Here is a 22,176-nt window from a genome sequence, read left to right on the forward strand (position 1 = left end):
ATGTCTTTGCATATACTATTAAGTACCACATGGCCTGTTTAAAAAAAAAAAATAATCTAATTGTATCCGAATGCACATATGAACATTAAACCAACTCACAACAGTGGTATGTGCATTTTCCAGGGGTATCCCTTTGCGATAACCACTTCTCTACCAAGCATAACATCATCAAAAGATGACAGGCCACTGTTCCTCAATACATCTGTCACTATGTTGTTGTGCGAGGCTTACATAGCAAGCCAGCTATTAGCAACGATTTCCTTCCCCCCCCCCCCCCCGAATACCTGATCCTCCTCCTTTGATATCACGGCAGAGGATTATAGAATTCAAAATCAGCGGTTGCGACACCAAAGCAGGGGGATACAGCCTTTTCTCTGCCAGGTATGTCGTCGGTTTTTGGGGTTGCTGTGAGCTAGGAGAGGGAACCTGGTATTGTTTATGTTGTGTATAGTTCACTTGTGCGTCTCTTCTTTACCCCTTATACATGGGTACAATATAGGGGGTGTAAACGAGATGCAGGGGGGACCATATACAACCTAGAAATATAGAGGGGTACCTTTCAGCTACAGGGTTTATTTCATCTCAGAGGAACAAGTGGCATCATAGACAACTTTGCTCTCATTGCCTATGAGCCATCACTTGGAAGGCCTCAGTGTAGTATATGGATCTCTGTAGTTCAAAGCTACCCATCAGTTAGACTATATTGTGTTAATTGTTTTAAAAGACGAAGCCAAGCAGAGTGATAATTTGATGTTTTGTCCCAAGGCCCCTAGAAACCATGCCTAACTACTTCTAAACCGGGATTGCAAAGCAAAGATGCTAGCTAGGTCTTGCAGCTTCCACTTATTCCAGTAAATGGTCTGCCAGCTGGGTCCTTACTCATTCGATCAGGCCTGGCCTATAGAATGTTGCTGTTCATGGCCCCTAGTAAAAGGAAAATATTTCTTTGAAATGAGTTTGCAACTCTGCTGCCAAAGCTATTTTCCACTGAAACTGAGCACGTGACTCATCTACTTCTTAGAATGTGTTGTTTATCGGGTGAGACTGTGGTTCTGCTGTTTTATAGAAAACGAATGCATAGCCGTTGTTTGTTTTTCTCAGTATAAGAATGGGCATACAAGTCCCTCCATGCAGAGTAATGGGAGTGGCTATGCAACAGACACATCCGTTTTTGCAGGCTATCCCAAAAAACAGTGGCATATTACTGCTATATTTGTTTTGTATAACTCTAAAACGTAGTTCCAGTGTTCTTCCTTCTAAAACCAGTATATTCCTTCATTACACGATGTACCTAGCACTCAAGGAAAGAATCTATGTGGTCCTAAAGCTCGCAACCAAACATATTCATGAGCCCACATAAGTAGGAAGTGTTGGGAATGGATTTGTTACTACAGCACAAATACACCATGGTTGGACGTGGCAGAGCAGGGTGGGCGGTGGTTTAGTGTAGGGTAGGTTCTGGGACTGTTCAGTTTTATTTAGCATTTTTGTTCCATATCGGACTACTTTTCTGACAGCAAATGTTACTGTTAGGAAAATAACCATTCTCTTGGTGGGAAAGTGGCATAGCCCTTATTATTCCGTGGTGTCCTTTTTTTGCCATTATAACCCAATAAAGAATGTAACACGGCCACCCTTGTGAAGTCGCCAAACCCTGCTTAACATGGTACATTTTAGTGTTCACGTCCACTCTGTGGCACTTGTGTTGGGCATTGTTAGGCAGAAACCTGTGCAGTTCCCTTAGGGACCACTGCAAAAGACTTAAGACTACAGGTGTTTGGCAGTAAACTCACTTGGTAGCAGTCTGTACCACACAGATTCACTTGGTAGCTGTGGCTGAGCAGTCAGACTTCCTTCAAGAAGAGTTAGGCAGTATACAGAGTATACACAATAGATACAGTGATACAGTAGCACAAGCAAACACTGACCAGAGCTTTGGTGTAAAAGTATATAGTTATTTATTTAAAGACACACTTGTAGATTACACTAGCACAAAGAGAAAAGTAAATTCAGCACACAGTCACTATTATATATATACAACCCTAATTACTTATTAGACAAGTCTTAATGAGAAACACCACTTATTTTCAGACAGAGGTGAGCGCTTAACATAAGATGGCACTCTAATAAGTTATTAAAAAGGGAGGGAAAAAGGCAGAGTTATGGAAGCACACACATTTCAATACTTTTAAAAGAACCACAGTGAGGCAGGATAGGCAGACTTCTACTGGAGAGCAAGGAAGTCAATTGCAAGGCCCACTCTTGGAGAGAGCAAGCAGAAGGGGTCCAGGTTCACACAGTAGGGTTATGCCCGCAGAGTCTTGTAGATAGTTCGCAAACAAAGAATGAAATTAAAGTCAGGAAAAGTTAGCTAGGTTGTCGCAGGCCAGCCCAGGTTAGAAAGTCGAGGCTTTACTGTCACCCCGAACGATCTGTCGCAAGGGAAGCCAGGCGGGACACAGTACCTTAAGTGTGAAGGAAGCTCCAGCGGGGGCATTTGTTCCTGGCAGCGGTTGCAAGTCGGTGTTTCGTCCAGAGGAAGAGGAGGTCTCACCGTGGAGGAAGGATGAAGGTCTTTGCACTGCCAGGGAAGAAACCAGCCGCGGAGTTCTTTGGTTAAAAGGTACTACCCTTCTCTTCGCGGTAGTGGTAAGCCGTGGTATTCCGGTTGCAGGGGTGCTTGGCACAGGCAAGGCGGCCACGAGATGCTCCAGGAAGGTGAAAAGAAGGCAAAACTGGTTATCCCCACCAGTCAAAGGAAGAAGACTCTCCGGACTGGAGATCTCCTCTGTCTTTGGGAAAAGTGGTGAGACGGTTCAGCATGGCTCCACCGGTGGTGTCGTCGTTGCAGGTCGGCTCAGCTTCTCCCTCCTCAGATTCTTAGGTCCTGTGGCGACTTCTGAAGTTCCAGTCCCCAAAGCCCTGCTTTTATGCAGCAAACCCCCATTCATTCAGCCTAGCTGTCAATCAAACATGATAAGTGGTGAGCCAGCCAGCTCACCACTTGGGCCAATCACACAAGAGTGCGACTTGAGTTGCCAAGGCAACTCAGTCCAGGGTGCCTAAACCCCCTCCCACATCCCCTGTGGTACCCAGACAGAGTGGCACCACTTTTGGAGGCTTCTGCGGAGAAGCCCGCCAAAAAGTGGAACAAAGGGCTCGCTTGGGTTGGAGTCACAGAAGAGAACACAAACGCCATTTTAGAATCGAGTTTTGGCAAAAATTACCAACCGGTGAATTAATATTAAATAAATAACCCGGCGGTGTGTTCGAGGCTATAGGAATTAAATAATTAAAGTTGGTAGCCTCGAACAATGGGAAAATCCCATAGAGATATATTCGCGGTCGAATATAAAAAGTAGTATCCACTGCCACCAGCCAAAACTCGATCAGGGGGGACGGAGACGTGCCCCCTCGAACAACAGACCCCGGGGCAATCGAATTTGCACCGACCAGTACGTCCACAATATGATGGTTTGTACTGGTTTCTGTTCATAATTTGGGACTAGTAAAGCCAATGGTGACTTTACATGCCCTGGGAGACAGTAGTCAGTCCCAGGGTATGGAGTCTATGTTGGGGGGTCGCTACGACACCCCCTGGGTTACGGCACGGAGGGTGCTGTGTAACCCACATCAAAAACACATGAAACCCTATGGAGTAAAAGACCCCATAGCCCTTAAACACATGGAAAGACAAAGGAACACCTCAAATCATGTCTAAGAGTGAGAGTAAAAGAGTCTCACTCTTAGCAGGAGAAAAAAATAAACCCCAAAAATCCAGCAAAGCTGCTGGAGGACTCACTAGGTTTGGGAAATTAGCCTTTACAGAGAATTCTCGCTAACAGGCATTCTTCTGGCATCTTTTGGATTTATTGATGTGATCCTAGTAGGTGATGATACAGTTGTCACCAGCGTATACAGACTATGTTGCTTTGTTTTAGAGAATGTTACTACTTGTATGCCTGGCTGGACTAGTGGCAAGATGGCCACAGTTTCTATCTGAATCCCGTGAGATGCATGAATTGGCTCAACGCCTTGAGTATTGAATGATTGCTTGCATTGCATCAGGAGGAGGTTAGGAGTATTTGTCCCTCACACTTGAAGAGGTCCCACATCTCATTTCCCCTATGAAGAAACCCTCCTTTGACCCCTCAGTGATGAATGATTTTCACCCAATTGCTGACTTATCTTGGCCTACCAAAGTCCTTCAAAAGGTAATTACACCTGAGCTACAAAATATTTCAGAAGATAGCAAACTCTTGGACACATACCAATGCAGCTTCCGCCCCAAGGCATGGGATGGAGGCAGCATGCGTACCGTCTGGGAAGGCCTGCTTTTGATGGTCAATCAGAGGGCCCATGGCATCTTTATGCTAGACCTGTCAGCTGCATTTGATACTGTAGACTATGGGCCTCATTACGAGTCCGGCAGTAACCTTGCCGGTGCTTCCGGCGGGTTGCCCCAGACTTGTAACATTTTTCCGGCACCTAGCTTCCCGGTGCCACCGGGACATTACAAGTCCCTGTGGACTGGGAAACAGGGTGCCGGAAAATGTTAGTCCCATTCCCGTGGAGTCCTATAGGATTCCACAGGAATGGGTTCACGAAAGCATTGGCACCGTTACTAAGGGTGCCAATGCTTCAGTGATGAGTCTGCCTACCGGGGCCGCTGTGCCCGGCAGGGTCAGACCTGTCGGACACAGTGACCCCAGCAGGCAAACTCATAGTGTGTTGGATCCCTTTGTGTCTATATCTGTCATGATTGGCTATGGCGTTCTCCTGGTTATCCCGTTTGTTATTCAATATACTTCTATGCCCTTTGCTATTTAAGATGTTTCTATGCCCTGCATTGTATATGTGTTGTGTTCATGATTTCTTGTTCCATTCTATCTGCATGTCCATAACCCTCACGAAGTTTTCTTTGGTATTTCTAATGCACTCTCTGAAATTGGTCTCTGGCTTGCAAACAAGGGCAGACACTTTACGGTGGAAAACATAGGTGCTTCTTTTTGGCCCTTGTCACATGCTCCGTCATCAGGATAAAATGTCATCTCCTCCGGTACATGGTACTTCTCAACATTATGTGCTGCCGTGGCAGGTGAAAAGAGAGCCCATTGAAATCTATGGACGGGAGTGGGGGTGGCCATGCTTATGAACTTTCTCCATGGCAGATGACACCCACCAAATGCATGTGAGTTGAGAAGTATGTAATACTGTTTGGGCTGCATGCCACATATTCACCTTGATGGAGGATCTTGAGATTCACTCTTCGGAAGGTGACTTGTGTCTTAAAGCACTGCTCACACATACGCTGCCTTTTTCAAACTTTGTTAGCTGACGTGGATCCTCTCGCATAGTACAACGTATCTTCATCATCTCATCGTGGGAGGATTAACTAATTCCACTGTTGGATTATGCCAGTGCTCTTTATGCTGGCGGTCAGGACAGCCTCCAATGGGTACAGAATGCTGCTGTTCCCCTAGTCTGTGGGAAAAGCAGAAGAGATTCCATCACTCGCCTTTGCAGCACTCTCCACCAGGACCTTATTTATTGCACTGACTTTTAATGTCCCTGCCAAATTTAGCGGAGAATCTCTCACCCTATACACAAGCCTATGTAGTTTTTACAAACAGTTCACAAGAATCTCGTGCATGTCCCCAAATCCTAATTGATTTGGAGAGGGCATAAAAGGTTCACGCTATGGGGCCTGCTACTTTGGGACTCCCTTCTCTTGGAAATTCGTTCTTTGTCTAACATTGGTACCTTCCATGAGGCAGTAAAGACGTTTTCCTTAGGCAGGTAGCTAACTTCAGTTATCCTTTCTTCGTCCTTTCTTTGCTCTTCAGTCCAATGCTCAATGGTGGCACATTTTCTTCTCACACTAAGATGTGATTTAGTTTGTGGTGGGGCATGTTATCAATATATAAATAGGAAACTGAAAATATTGAGTGCTTGGAGGTTGACAGAGACTGCAAAGATAGCAGGGCAGTCTTGAACCAGAAGTTACATTGCTCACGTCTGTGCGCCAAATCGGAGCCAATGGTCGCAAGTGTGCCTATGCTCTGGGGATTTCTCCAGGCCGATGCTCGGGAGGAGCAGGGAGGAGAAGGCACAGGCACTCTTAATCAGCAAGCAAGAAGGGCTGCAGAAGAGTTTTTAGGTGAGTGCAGTGTTCTCTTACGGGTGAGCTGTGGTTCAAAGCAGACCATGGGGATACCGAGATGCGTGGAGACTGCCAAGAAGCAGGTAGCCAATACCTTGCTCGGGAAGTACTCCCCTGCTGTGTAAGGTGAGTGCTGACTGATGAAGAGGGGAAACTGGGAGGGTATTATAGCGATATGCTGTGGAAGACTGGAGAAAGAAGGCAGTGCAGAGGAACAACTTCCAGAGCAGTAGGCTGCATCAAAGCGTCATGAGTTGTGGAGCGGATGTTTGTGGCCTGATCATGTTCTACCTTTGGCCTGCAGTCTTCTGCCCCTGTAGGGAAAAAGAGCTCAGGAGAAAACTCTGCGAATAAACGTTTTTGAGATCTGCCGTTATCGTGGTACCCTTGATTGCACTGTGGCAGGTGATAAGCAGGAGGGTTTTGTTGGACAGCACTTGGCACATTGGGCATGAATGGGGTATCCTCAATAGAAGAAGGGGGTACCATGTCTTGTCCGATGGTGCCCTGATTCTCTCCCGGAGGATGTCTCCGCCATGTGATCCTCCCTCATATAGCTGCCCCCAGGATCAAGGTAAAGGTCACTGCCGGTAAAGGAGTGATGACACCATTGGATTCATCACAGATGGAGATTATTATTTTCCAGTACCTTGTTTTTTTGAAACCCTTCAGTGCAGGAAAGAACTGCAAGACGTGAGAAAGCCACTCCTCAATCGTGTGGTTCAAGTCTCAGCATGGCACCCAGCGAGCATTAGGGTGAATTTTTAGAATGTTTACGTGAACCCCTAGTTGTTATGTTAAAGAGATTCCCGGAATAGGCGGGGCCGAGCTTGGGCACATCAGAAGGGCATGCTGACTTCTGGGGCCTATTGAAAGGTTTGGTCAGAGGCCACAGTTAGAGGATCCTTTCAGAAGATGATTCACTAAATGATACCCACATTTGTGATTTGGTGGTGATGCGAGAAGGTGGTACAAAGTGTCTGCTGATTGTTCCAAAGTCCCCAAACTGTCCAAACAGAATAGTAAGGCATACATTCCAACAGAGCACTGCATTCTTCTTGTGTATAACAGAGATTCATACAGTGGTATGTTGCATGTAAACTTTATATGTGGTCATCACTTAATAAAAGAATTTGGAAACAAAATACTGCTCTGCGCAGGTGGCTACTATTTCTATCCCTGCACACCTACTCTCCTGGGATTGAATTTATATTGTGCCACTTCCTCTGTGACAACCTTAATGCTGGGCCTTTGTTCTTTAGCTTGTTCATAAAATCACCTCCTCAATCTTTCCCCTCATTAAGATAAGGAGGAAGTGCAGAGGAAGCGACAGAAGCTCATGCCCAACTTTTCTGATGGCTTTGGTGGTGGTAACGCTGGACCCGGAGGAAGAGGCATGTATGGCGGCGGAGGAGGGGGCAGTGCCAGTGCTGGAGGTGGTAAGATCAAAAAAGACCTTGAGTCATTCTAAAATCACCTATTTCGTTGCATGCTGTCGGCTGCAGACTATGTCTGTCTTCTGATCCTGTTCAACGACTCCTTCGTCGGCACTCTTATGTTTTCTTGGTGTCTGGCGCAAATGAGTTAGTGGGAGTTTGTACTCCAATAGACCTTGTCTGATCCCCCCTACAAGCCATGCCCTATCCACATGAATATGCGTTAGCAGCTAGTCCAACTGAATAAATGAGAGATGGGAATTCTGAACCTTTTTTTCTACCCATGCCACCCCATTATGTGTGTACTTTTAAAGCAGGGCCTCCCTCTAAATACCATGCCAACAGTCTGTTTTAACTTGACCTTTTGTCCTAGGAGGAAGAATGCACCTTTTAAATACTACAGCAGACAAGAGCCTTTACGTGGCCACATTTCCCAGGCTGAGGTCCCCAGTGGCATGCATCCCCAGGGGAATGTCAGTGGTAGGCATGGATGAGCTGGTGAGGACCACCGAACGGGGGCACCTTCTGAGGCTTACTTCTGCCCGGCTGCTCGCTCTTCCACTGCACTTTTCAAAGGTTTCTTTGTTGGGGATTTATATTGCGCTTAGTGCCAGACTCCCCCAGCTTCTTTCACTGCTCAGGAATTTATTCCCAGGGAAGTTTCTTAGGTGGGAGGTTTTTTGGTATGTGTAACTTTTCCTTTAAATCAATATTACTCTCAAAGCTCTCTGGTGAGGCTCCACAGCATCCTTTCGCTGGGTATTCTAAAGTGTAAATGTATACATAGGTTTTGTGGTGTCTGTCTTGTACACTGCAGGTTTTCTTTCAAGGTAAGTGGTCATAGGTGTGAGCTTTCTGCTCTTAGAGTTGTGCGTTTACTACTTGGAAAGAGACACCGCAGTCTACTCGTAAAAAGGTACGATATGGGCAGGGCTAGTGAAGAAGTCCCCCACTTTGTCTGGAACTCAGTTTGAAGGATGCCTTTGGTGGGGGGATTTTGAATTCATACCAATGACGTAGTCCTTGTGGGGTAGGTTGTTGGGATGCCAGCTTCTGTTCGCTTTTAGCTGTGACTCAGAACTAAAGCTTTCTGCTTGGGCCACGTGGCAGACATTACATAGCAATTACTATTTCCAACGTCGACCAAAACCTGGAGCAGAGTTATAGGGTTATCTGCACCTGTGCAAATAACTAGCCTCACCGATGCCAGCAGGGCTGCCCATTGGATAGAGGAAGGACATGTTGTCACGCTAGTGCTGCCACTGCCCCTGCTTGAGATCACCCACATCCAGCCAAACCCTTTGTTTAATTGACCAGGTTGAAGGAGGCTGGCACATCTCATCTGCTCCTTCCATAGGAGAGATCAATGGCACATCTGTGAAGGGCACACAAGAGGGGGACGGGTACCTGTGGTTTGCATGGCATTAACACTTTTCTCACTTTTTTAGGCTACGGTTTTCCTTCGTATGATTATTCTCACTACGGGCCACTGCATTTTCACCCAAATGCGACCAACTCCGGTACTGGATTGAAGCATGGTAAAAGCCTATTGCAAAATGAAACATGTCATGCACAAATGCGGGGTCTTTCATTGAGAGTGTCCTAGAACAGTTGGTATGGCCCAGCCAACAGTATAGGGAAGAATGGGATTGCCAAAACATGTCTACAAGAACCACATGTTCTGATATAATTGGTGTGGGCGATACCAAGCAGTATGAAATGCATCTGTATGATTGGATGTTTATCTCTTTGAAAAAGTTGAAGTGTACCACAGGCCGACCTGTATGGTGAAAACTAGTAGCCAGTAACCTCCCCAGTGGCATTCTGTATATTTTAGAATAAATGGCCAGATCAGATACCCATTTTTGATCCTGGCAATTCCAAAATGTAAGCAAGGCACGGTAGTATAGCTCAGTGGCAACGAGGTCGTTTTGGAAGCAAGATGACGCAGAGCAACACAGGTTCGAATCCCGGGCTCTGCAAGCTTAGAAAGCTCTTTGGTATTAAGCCTTTTATGAATAATCAATTATTCAAGGCCCTCCATAATACAAAATGAATGTCCTTACTTAAGCCTAGAATCTGTATTTTTAAGCCTGCCAGATCAGGCAGAAGGCAGATAATACCCAAATGTGCCAAAGTGGTATGGTCCATGCTTTTTCACTAGTCAACACACCTAGCAAACCCATCAGAATATTGACTGTGATGTCACTACCGAACTCTATTTGCTAAGTGCTTGAAAAGATCACGAGCTAAAGTTGGGATTTGAACTTGTGTAGAGGAGAAGTTGGGATTTTAACGTGTTTAACTAGAGAAGAAAAGGCTCCCAGCAAATCCCAACTGATCCACTGTATTTTCTTTTGTTCTCTCCTGTAAGTCCAATTACATTGAAAGGGGGAATTGTGTTGCATGCCTAATAACGCGCATTGGAAAGCACTGTTCCACACTGCAGTAGTGAGCCCTTACAATGCATAATCTTTCACTATTGTGAGGTGGTGGACTGCAAATAGACTGTGTTTAGTGCAGTCTAGAAAATTGTTTATTTATTATAGTTTGGGTGATGTTTTTAAAATCATTATAATACTGGTGGGTTTTTTTAATGCTTAAGATTATGTTGCGTAATTTAAAATATATAAATGCCCCAGTGAAGCAATGTAATGAAATAAGAGTGTTTCTTTGGCACCAATATTGTGAACCCATGTGACAGTGGCATATCCTATAGGTCTTACTGTTTAGAAAAAAGCTTTGATTGATCGAACATCTTTTAATGGCTTTTCAGCAAATAGGGCTGGTGCAGAGGACAGGGATGTGAAGGAGGAAGGTGATAATGAAGATGACAGTGGGGACAAAGAGAACGTGGAGCCTGACGGACAGGTGCCGGACATTCCACGGCAGGATGAGGAAAATGCAGCTGACCCTGTCACGCCGCCCTGCGAAGTAAAAGTGGATGGAACAGATCCTGGGATCCATGGTGAGAAAGCACCTCGAAAGACATTGAGATGTTTAGGGAGCTTCCTTCTCTGCTTCATATTCCAACATATTTCATGACAACTTTTTTTGTCCTACCCTCTACTCCTTGAACGTATTCTTACAAGTATTTCACAACTGTTTTAAGTTTGCTCTTCCAAGAAAAAAGAAAAACCTTAAAGCATAAAGGTAACCTACATTTTCTTAAACCCGCTTCTGACACTTGTGTGTTTCCTGATAAGGTTTTAAGGGCGGCTTTCATGAGATTTCAATTTAATTCACTCCCTACTATAGAAGTTCTCAGACCAAGCTTGATAGTACCACTTGACAATCATATTTGTAAATTATGCCTGCATTTTAACCACCCTGAAACTGTAAGACATTGGCTGACTTCAGATAATTTTTTAAAAGATATTGGAATATGGTATTTTATTCAATTATATATAGTATTGAATCAATTAGTAAAATCTGTTTATGGGAACACTGCGTGAGAACGAATCAAGTATCACATTCCATTGCTGTGACCACATTTTTGATATTAATGAAATGTAATTTTGGATGTTATTTTTATAATGTAATGTTGTGTAATAAGGTTTACATTAATGCTTAAGGTTTCTTGTAAGCTAAAAAACATTTATAATAAATAAGAAAATAAAAGGTAAAGAAGACGCTAAACAAAGGAATATCGTTAATATAGCTAACTTTTTTTGTCTTCATTTGCAACTTTAACCTAATTTAGACAGACATTTACTTTCACGTTTATTGGATTTTTATTTAACCATAAGAGCAAAGATGTTTTTAGGATGAAGCCATCCCGTTCGTCCTCAGAGCAGTTTGAGTTATGGCTACTAATGGTTTTAAAATGCTTGCGCAGCCCTAGAAAAAGGTTACTCTCTACAATTCTCTCAAATAATTCTCTGGTTGGCTTTCATGGGCAGGAAAGAGAAGACGCAAAACGGAATAGTGATAAGACGGAATATTTTCTGGGAATTACCACCTCTGGCACAGAGCTGGACAACCCTCCAAGCCCTCGTTCTTCAGCCTTCTAAGCCATTACAGAAGGAGAAAGTCTTGGCTTGGTCCCACGCCAAATGCAGCTGTCCAGCCCGAAACACTAGGCCAACAGATTTCTGCACAAGACTACAAGCAACCCAAGGCATGTTTTTTTTAGATTAATTGGCCATCGTCAGTGAGATGTAGCTTGGGTTGCAAGACATGGCATGCACAGTCCCATTATCTGGCCTTATCCGTCCCACTCAGGGTGACTTTAGCAGAACAGAAAGGTGATGGCTGGAAGGTTTTGAATGAATTACAATCTGTAGTATTTTTCTAGGCAGCATCCTAGACCATAGTTTCTCAGCCTGCCACGCCATTACAGAAGAAGAAAGACTGTAAGCAAACTAGGCTTGGTCCCACCTCAAAAACGGACAGTACAACCCAAGCTGCAATAAGTGCATAGTCTGAACGCTTGTGTTCCACCCCTGAGAAGAAAAATTAGCACAGCAACAGCAGGCTTACTTATGGTACTTCCTTGTGATCCAGGGAAAGCAGTACACCCAGAGCTCTTGTGTGCAACCAAGCAGGGAAATTGAAGTAACCAGCACATTAAAGTGAATGCATTATTGCAGCAGCCATGTGATTTTTGGAAAATTGTACATTATTTAAGCAATAAGTCCCGAGCCGCGAGGGCATTACCGAGTCAGGTAAAGCCGTGGGGCCCATAGTTACAGGCCAAGCGGAGTCTGTTTTCCCATTCCATGGCGGCCATTCAAATTCAATGTAAAAAAGTAAACAAAGAAAATGGCCACCATGGAAAGGGAGAAGGGGCTACATTTAGCCCCTTCTCGCTTTCCATGGTGGCCATTAAAAAATAGTAAAAATGTAAACAAAAAAATGCCTGCCATGGAAAGGAGAGAACGGACTACACCTAGTCCCTTCTTCCTTTCCATGTTGACCTGTCACGGATCGGGAGCAGACGCGCTGGGGACAGAAGTGTTCCCAGAGCGTTCGCTCCCGAAAAAGGACCAACAAGAAGGTAAGCGGGTGGGGTTGGGAGAGCGGGGAGGGGATTGTTTGGATGGGTGGGGGGAGAAAACACTTAGCTGAATCCCTGGCGGGGGAGGATGGCAGCCTCCAGCCATGTGGTGGCTCGGAGCGGGGATTACCCCGCCGGGGACGCAAAGGAAAGGAATGTCAGGAGAGAGATTGTAACAATTTGATTGTCCCTTGCCGGGTACTAATAGCTCTTCTACATTATGAAACATGTTGTGCAACATTGCGCAGAATCTTTTTCGTCCTGTGGGGTAATCCTCCCGAACCCCACCCACTATCCCAAATGACACAACCTGCAAATAAGGGCTGCTTCCGCTACTATCCACTGAGAGCATGGCTTTTGTTAATGCAGTTTGTTATATTCCCATATGGGCATTGTTCTGAGTAAGCTTGCAATGGTCTCTCTCCAAAAGGGAATCTACCAAAAGCATCGACCAGGGGGGTAAATCTGCCTTTGCAAATGTGGTGTGTAACCTTTGTTTTGCCCTGTAGGGACTTTACAAAGAAATCACTGTGTAAATGTACACATTCTGACCCATTTGCTTTGCCAGTGTAAATAATATAGCACTTGCTTCCTTGATGCAGCAAGCACTTTCAAGCTCCCTGACACTTTGGTATGCCATCATGGAGGAGACATTTACACGTGCGGTGTGCTGTGTCTTTCAGATTGTTTGTTCCTGGAAAAAGCGGTCCAGCTTGCCAAGCGCCACGCTGCTGCTCTTTTTGACTATGCGGTCACCGGAGATGTGAAGATATTACTAGCCGTGCAGCGTCACCTCAGTGCTGTTCAAGATGAGAATGGTGACAAGTAAGTTATTCCTTGGCAAGTTTTTGTTTACTTTCTCCTTCTTAAGAAAATACCATATTTTAACGCAAGTCAGCAGGCATATGAAATTCCCTCGTCTTAATTCGCAAAATGTCCTTTTTGGGTGTCCACAAAGGCTGATATCTACATATCATTGAATTGATATGTGGGTTTCGGTAGGTTTCCTTAAGCAAATAACCCAAAAAAATAGTTTTGCTTGTAATCGTCTTTTAACTGGAAAAAAAGAGACCATTGAGAACACAGACTTACTTCAATTCTGACTTTTTCACTTCGTTACACATGTCGAAGGAGTAATTCTTATTAGTACCCGGCGAGGGGCAATCAGATTGTAACATGCAATCTGATTGGCCTTCGCCGGAGGTTTACCCGACGGGAATCCCTCTCCCAATGATCCTTTCCTTTCTGTGCCTAGCGGGGGGTCTGGCAGCCACTCAGCCAATGAGGAGGCTGTGAACGGGGTAATCCCTGCTCCGAGCTACCACATGGCTGGAGGCTGCCATCTTCCCCCGAAGGGGAACGCAGTGTTTTCCCTCTCCTCGCCTCCGCCACCTCTAATCCAAACAATCCCCTCCCCACTCTCCCAACCCCACTTACCTTCTTTTTGGTCCATTTCAGGAGCGGACGTGCTGGGAACACTTCTGTCCCCAGCGCGTTCGCTCCCGATACGCAACAGGCCGTCATGGAAAGGAAGAAGGGACTAAATGTAGTCCCTTCTTCCTTTCCATGGAGGCCATTTTCCTTGTTTTCATTTTCCCTTTGTTTTGAGTGGCCGCCATGGAAAGGGAAAACGGAATCCGTTTTCCCTTCCCCGTCGGCTATTTATTTGACATTTTGTTTTTTCTGTTCCAAAATGCTGGAGCGTTTCGGAACACAAACAAAATACTCTTATTACCCCGGTCTTGCGGGCCAGGGTACTAATAGCAATAAGTCCCGAGCAGGGGGGGGCATTAGCACTTCACTAACTATGGGCCCGGGGCATTATCTGAAGTGGTAATGCCCCCCCCTGCTCGGGGTTTATTGCTTAATTGGAAAGATGTGCGCAGGTGAGGGCAATTTGGCACCAGAAGATGCCATGGACCACAGGTCCAACACATATCCTTAACAGAAGTTTCTGATATGGCTACCATGCATCTCCACCAGAAAGACAGATAAGCTGAATCCACTGTGCACATAATCTTTCTCTATTGTACTATTTTTACACCAAAGTGATTCCACACCTTATGTGTGCGATACAGCTGGATGCAAACAAGACCACATGGGACCGAGCAGATGAACACAAAAAAGATGCACGGCACCCCCACTCCCTAAGAGGTTATGTATTGTTTGGGCCAAGCAACCCTTGCACAAGCCACCAGCTGCCCCACCCATGTAGGCCACACACTTCTATAGAACCCCCACCCGCTTAAACCACTGGCCGAGGCTCAACGATGCTTCTCAAGCTTGAAAAAACAATGGCAGACTGATTTTTACCCTTCAGTCATATTTACTTGAGCCCACGCCAAGATGTCCCTAATGTGTTCCAAACAAATTCCACTAACTAGAAACAGATGGTGTTGAACTCAGAAAGCATAACAACTACTATTCAAGAAAAAACAATGATTCAAATAATGATTAAACACAACTGGTGACCAAATTAGAGTAGGAGAATGCAGATTTTTATAGAGGAACTTAAAATCTAATTTGGGGAGGCCCAGGGTAATTCCTTAGAACTCATCTCACAACACACCAGGTGTTCTTGCACTCTCTTGTCTCCAGATCCTCCTAACCCAAGCACATCCATCCCCATTCGATGTGCAGATTTTGCATTTGCAAAGCTGACCAAGAGGCGCTTGGATAGGGATAAAATGGTAACCTTTGAACAGGAGTGCAAAAAATGATTTCCGGGATGAACTACAGTAAGGATATTACTGATTTTTATAATAATATTGCATTAATCTATTAAGTATGTACACAGGCACATGTTTACAGTATGTTTTAATTGGGTCACTTTTTCCAACATTACGTTTCTTCATCTTTGTTAAATTTGATATTATGTGAGTTTATTGTACATTTTGTTTCAAAACCTAGTTTGACTGAAGAAAATTCATGAGCGCACCTAGCTTTCAACATTCTTTAAAATGTACACAGCCACTAACAGTATTCCAAAACAATCCTTCACCATTACTCATGGGAAAGCCCATATGTCAGGTCTGCCAGAGCTGCGTGAAGATCAAGAAGATTTCTCGGAAGTCGGGAGGCTCAGCCAGCTCCTTCCCCAATCAACAAGCCCAACAGATTACTATATAATCTGTGTGACCCATGGACTAGGGCAGGAGTGCTACTTGACACACACCCCCTCCGGATCGGATGAAGGATCAGAAACTGTAGTGGAGACAGAATGGAAATGTATGGAAAATGTCACTACACAGTTTGAATACAATATGGTTAGCCGACAAACATTTAGTAATACGCTCACCCAAAATGAGGATGGCTCCTAGCCTGGAGCTCTAGTGAATGAGCCAGGTACATCCTAAATAAAAACACTGGATGAACAGGTTCTGGCCGTAGTGGTATGCAACCGTTGCGAGAACAAGGTATGAATTAAATCCTTTGGGCTTTATGCCCTGACTCGGTGCCGGAGTCATCGATTAGAGGAAAGGACCCATGAATGCATCACAAGCCAGCTGACTTGCAATAGTTTGTAGATGCGAAATCGGATTCTCATATTGATTTGTGTTATTTTATTTATTCGAACTGTTGGAAAATTCTTGTTGTGTAAATATACTTCTCATTAGCTAAGTTCAAGCGGCCATATACCAATGTGAGGGTCTATTGTAATTTCAAGAAACAAAACCGTTTCTTGAAATTACAAGGGAATATAAAGTCCCAATCACCATAAGGACTCTATATCTAAATATACGAGGGCGATAACAGAAAAAGAATGTTTAAATTCTCTGAAAAACCACTGCACAGAGGCAAAATAGACCCTCACATTGGTATATGGCTGCTTGAACTTAGCTAATGAGAAGTACACAACAAGAATTTTCCAACAGTTCGAAATAAATAAAATAACACAATTCAATACGAGAATCCGATTTCGAATCTACAAACTAATTCAAATTTAAGAACGTAATATCTCCCCTGAAGAACCGTCGAAAGTAAGACGGAGAAACACGTGTCGGGATATCAATAAAGAGGGATATCAATAAAGAGGTATGTGCAATATAATATAACCAACAAGAAATGTATGATTGCATACAAAATAAGTGTAACCACTGTAGTTGAATGAAGATAATTCAACAAGAGCATGACGATTGAATGAAGCAAATTCAATATAACCTGTAACAATCCAGTATGCAAAAAATTAAAATTGCTGAGGTATGAAAGCAAACAAGTCTCAAATTATATATTTTTCTTAAAGTGCATGTGCAAGACAAGCTGAATCTATTATTATATACTCTATTTCCAGTTCCTGCACATTCTCAGGACAAGAGTCAGCAACTTGCGGCAAGCACAGAGTTTGCATTTAGCTTTATAGACCAAGGAGAAGCGCCAAAGGCTGCTGAGGCTGAAATCTTTCTGTCAGCTGACTTGCAACGCATTCGCTTTTGCCATCAGGAATGCCTCCCAGTGTCCCCCAGCTGCCAGGGGAGACGGTAATGCTGCCGAGCGGCTCCAGGTCTCCAGTGGCTTAAACATGAGCACAGTATGCACAGATCGCCTCGGAAGCCCTGACTGCGCTGTAAGGCGTGTGTGAGTACGCGTCTGCAATGGACCCTAACACTCTCTATTCCTTTCAAGGAAACTTAACAAATTGTTATCAGCACGAGCAACTTAGATTCTCCAATCTACGACACCTGAAAGTCCCCAGATACCATAAAAGGTTACTTGCGCAACAGGTTAGCAGCCAGTAGTCTATGTTTTGATATTGCCTACCCTGACCCTAAGACATTAGACTAAGAGTATAAAATCCCTGCTGAAAGTTTTTTTTCAGTTTCCAATTAATGTATATCAACAAGTGCCATACTCTACTAATAAAGTGGAGCAATCCTGCTGAGATGCACCAGTACTGTCCTATGAAATGTATATCATCCTTGCTGATGAGGATTGACAGTAGTCAACCACTAACAATGCCACTAACAATATGGCAGCTTTTTTAAAGAGTATATTATTTTCACTTTTCACTTTTGCAATATTATGGCATGTTGTTCTTATTAATACTGCTCTGAGTTATCTAATTCTTTTAAGAACACACTAGCACTTTTATAACCTTTATGTTGTTTAGTGCTTTACCAAGTTAATAAAAGGATAGATATGAATCCAGCATTGCTAAGTGTTGCTAGTACTGTGCCATTAAAGGTACTACATTTCTGTCGAGAAATTCTGGTGTCTTGTCAATAGGAATATAGCCTCCCAAGTGATAAGTGCTGGTACTGTCCCATTAAAGGTATAGCAGCCCTGCTGAGTCTCAATAACGTTATTGCATCTTTGCTGATATGTATCATTCGGCACACTTACAATTTTTTTTCTGCTCCCTTCTCGCTTACTTGTGGGGTACCACAAAGGTCAGCTTTTTCACCTTTACTCTTTAACATATATGTCCTCCCGCTGGCTAAACTTATACATTCTCATGGATGCCGTTTCTGTGCCTGTGCAGATGATACACAGTTGATTTTTAGAATCAATCGTTAACAGCACCTGGTGGTCTCTCCTGGCTAAAGTTAAACACTGAGAAACGAAGGTGATAATCCTCGGGAGATCTCCACCTTCCCAATCTATGTGGACTAGTGAATTCTGGCCTGCATCATTGGGCCCTCTAACTACTGCAGTTTCTCTAGTGAAGATGACCTCATCTCTATCAGTGTCGCCAGAGATAAGTGCTAGATGCAGCTCTGGTCACCTTAAACTAACAACTCTGATGAAAATGAGTCCTTATATTCTTATATTGCAGAGAATTTGAGAAATGTTTTTGATTCAATGCTTGCAAGTGTTACAAAACTCTGTATCCCGTCTGGCCGTGGGCCTTCCTAAATTTGCCCATACATCACTGGTGCTTCGGGACCTTCATTGGTTACCAGTTGAGGTGAGAATTACACTTAAGTCACTATGCATGGTTCATCAGGCCTCTTATGGCTCAGGAGCTTTGTATCTCCGTGTGAAATGTGTTAAATATGTTCCAGCACAAACCTTTGTTCAGCTAACCTTCTGCTTCACTGTGTAGCAGCTTCAGTTGTATGGAATTCACTTCCTCTTTATCTGCGTGTAAGCTCAGACTATTTGTCTTTTAGGAAAAAGTTAAAGACATTTTATTTTGCCCAGGAAGCGAGGATCTGTTATGTCTTCTCTTCACCTTGACTGACCTCCTGTGGACTCTGGATCCTTCAGCACCAAGATACCCTCGGGTCGTAGCTGCGCTCAACAAATTCTTATAACATAACATACAAATTGTAGCAGCCGTGTTGAAAAATGACAGTACTGTGCCAACCAGAGCAATGGCCAAGGAATAGCAGTATAGTTCCAATAGAAACGTGGCAGTTCTGCTACAGTGTACCTTCTCATTAAAGTTATGCATTTCTGCTGTGAAGTACAGTCATGGTGTAGTTAAAAATACAATAGATCTAATGTGAAGTATTGGTACTAAGCAATTAGAAATATAGCTGCACTGCCAAGAACTGCTGGCGCTGCCCCATTGAATCACAGTATTGCAGCCTAGCTGAGAAATGCAGGTATTATTCACACAAGAACAGCATGGCTGAGAAGTATTTGCTGAGAAGTGCAGTACTCTCCTCTTAGATGTACAGAAGAGTCACTGAGTACATGGTAAGGATGGGATGTGTTGATTGCTTTTGCACTCTAAGTTCGAAAGCACTGGTATATGTTGTTAACCCCCTGTTAATTTCATATCAGTTCTGCAGAAAAGTAATATTTGTGCCCACGCCTAGCACTTAATGCCAATGTGCATTATACCTAGTTAGGGATATAGTAGGCCTCATGCCCAGTCAATTTCTGTCCTGAAACTACCAGCAATTGAAAACAACCTTGTCACACATACAATTCAACCAACTATGTACACAACCCATCTTCAAACTCAAATAAACGCGTTCAAGCTCTTTACTGTAAAAAGGCTCACCTCTAAGCATTGATAATATCTGTTTACCCATGACACAGAATTACTGCACATTAATCAAATGTTCTCTTGCCTTCTCCATCCCTCCTTTCAATGTCTTAGTCGTCATTAGCCTCCATCCTGTGTCTCATTGTCCCTTTTCCTCTCTTGATTTTCTTCTTCCCATTGGTCCATCTCTAACTATTGTGTTACCTCTTTAGCCCTTCCTTTTAGTGCCTCCTCTTATCCTCAGCCAATGTTCTCTCTCTTTCTCTCTCCCTTCCCCTTTGCCCTCTACTTTCCTCCCTTCAGCTCTGTCTCCTAACTCCATTGCCTCCACTTTGCTCTTTGCCTGCAGTAACTGTTAGTCACTCTCTGTGCCCGTCTCTTTCTGTAATGTCTCTCTGCCCATTGAACTCTGTGCCCGTTCTTGATTTTTTCCCGTCTCTTTTTTGTGCACCTCTCTCTCTGGGCCATCTACATGTCCCATATCTTTCTCTCTTTTACCCGTCTCTAATTGCCAACCAATGTTCCCTGTAAGCTGTGCACATGTGCGCTTACCCAATTAGGTTCTGGGTACCGCTCAGAAGATTTGTAGCAGCGCACACAGACAATTCCCACCTATTCAAAAAGATTTAATAAGGTACAAGCCACAACAATTTCCTGATATTTGCTTTCTCTTAAAATAACTAACTAATCTTGATATTTTGGTATAGCTCATTTGCAATGCCCTACTAAGCAAGCGTGACCTTAAAAACCCCAACAAGAGAATATACCCACAAGAGGTTAAAAACGAATATGAAAAAGTGGCTCCATGAACAGAAGAGTCTAACCAAGATATACCTGGGCACAATAATCAAATAATGAACCGTCCCCACCCATGACTCTGATACTTGTCTCTACCACGCTTTTACCTTATGACTCTAACTTCTAACCCAGAACACATTTAGATATTAACCTTAACTCTTCCTCTTGTACCAGACTTGTACCTACATCCACATTTTTTATATTTGTTGTAATATGAATACCGGCACCCTTGTTTCCGGACTGGCAAATTACAAGTTTGGCTGCCGAGGCCGTAGCGCCCGACAGGTCTGAGCCTGCCAGGTACAGCAGCCCCATTAGACAGATTCTTCACAGAAGCCCTGGCTCTGTTAGCAACAATGCTGGCGCTGCCGTCTCCCCCACTCCCATAGAGTCCTATAGGACTCTATGGAAATGGTCAGTTACGGAATCTGGCGCCTGACTTCCCTACCGCCAGACTCTTAATGAGGCCCAATGTAATGTGGATTGTAAGCAGAGGCCTAGACATTTTGACCATCATATTCTGAAGTGCAGCTATTTTGAATACACATTTCTCATCCTTACCCAAACTAGGCATGTTCTCCTGGCCCTTGAATCTCTTCATTAAAATGGCACATGAACTCCTTTTCGCATGTTTTCTGATACATTCCTTTTAGTTGTCATTATTCCATCTGCAAATATTGTATTTTGTCTGAATTTGTTGACAGCCAGTGGCATGAAACCCACATTTTCCCCTGCACAGGAGTACTTTTGCTACATACTGTAGCTGATCTTGAAATCTTGGACAAGTTGATAAGTTGTCTTTATAATAACGCAGTAATTATTTGTTTAGCCTATGTGTTTGGAAAAGGTGTTGTAAGATGCACCTTTTACACAGATTTGTAATAATGTGAAGTGGATGGGAAGGGGAAATTACTTTCCCAACTGTCTGGAGAGACAGTGGGCCTCATTACGAATATGGAGGTAGCAATGCCATTCCGACCTTGGAGGGCCCGGTAATTCCCTTTCCCGGGACCCGGACCCGGTACATCCCCATTCCCATTTGAGCCCCCATAGGGCTCAATGGGGAGGATGCTAACAACGGGCCCGTTAATGACTGGCCCGTTGTTAGCATCCTGGTCTGCTAGCGGGTCACGCTAAGGATGCCTGGTCTGACCAGACGTCCTTTGCGGGACCCACTGCAGACCTCGTAATGAGGCAGCCTGTAATGAACGGTGCCAGTCCCTTACCGGCACCGTTCATTACGGGGCCGCACTCGTTGTAATAAGGCCCAGTATCTCACTAACTATGCATGCTCACAAAGTGGCTTAGCCCATGATTCAGTTGCGCACATGGAAAATAAAGTGCGGAGCCAACCAGTTCCGCAATTAGAGAAAAATAATTAGAGGGCACATTGTTGCCAACCCGATTTTACTTTGTGTTCCCTTCGAACACTCTCTGTGTGTCCCATCATTTTAGTCTCTCTCACAATCTGTTAATTTTTCTTTGCACTCCATATCTCTGTTCCCATCTCACCCTGTGATTATGCATGAGGAAAACCAATCTGTAGCAAAGACCCTGCCACAGAGTCAGCACTGGCTTATGACATTTTTTGGGGAGGGTTGAAGAAAATAATGTAGACTTTCGTTGCCGCTCAGGCTCCCTCAGCCCAACAGCCGTGGCGCTGTTGTGGAATCTTTCAGTGCATTAGTACCAGAACGAAGGGATAAGCTGCCGTTATGCCTGAGTGGAAGCCTCGCCTTAACAATTTGGGTTTTAACTGCCAATAGAGGGTCTGTTTTGTTTGTTTATCTTCGAACTCAACTGAGGATAGCACAGGGGCAACAAAGAGGTCTTGGAAGCAAGA

At 44.1% G+C, this 22,176-nt stretch overlaps 1 protein-coding gene across 1 annotated transcript in view; it reads left to right on the forward strand.

Annotated features, from left to right (window-relative positions):
• The window catches only part of NFKB1 (nuclear factor kappa B subunit 1), an 887,546-nt gene that overhangs the window by 716,193 nt on the left and 149,177 nt on the right, over positions 1 to 22,176 (forward strand). Inside the window, exons 12-15 of the mRNA XM_069630690.1 lie at positions 7,468 to 7,602; positions 9,048 to 9,137; positions 10,376 to 10,567; positions 13,282 to 13,423. Coding sequence (XP_069486791.1) covers positions 7,468 to 7,602; positions 9,048 to 9,137; positions 10,376 to 10,567; positions 13,282 to 13,423 — 559 coding nt within the window. The remainder of the gene's footprint in view (positions 1 to 7,467; positions 7,603 to 9,047; positions 9,138 to 10,375; positions 10,568 to 13,281; positions 13,424 to 22,176) is intronic.

The sequence above is a fragment of the Ambystoma mexicanum genome, chromosome 6q (genome assembly GCF_040938575.1).
Source record: "Ambystoma mexicanum isolate Mex_15411 chromosome 6q, UKY_AmexF1_1, whole genome shotgun sequence".
In the NCBI taxonomy this organism is placed as follows: Eukaryota; Metazoa; Chordata; class Amphibia; order Caudata; family Ambystomatidae; genus Ambystoma; species Ambystoma mexicanum.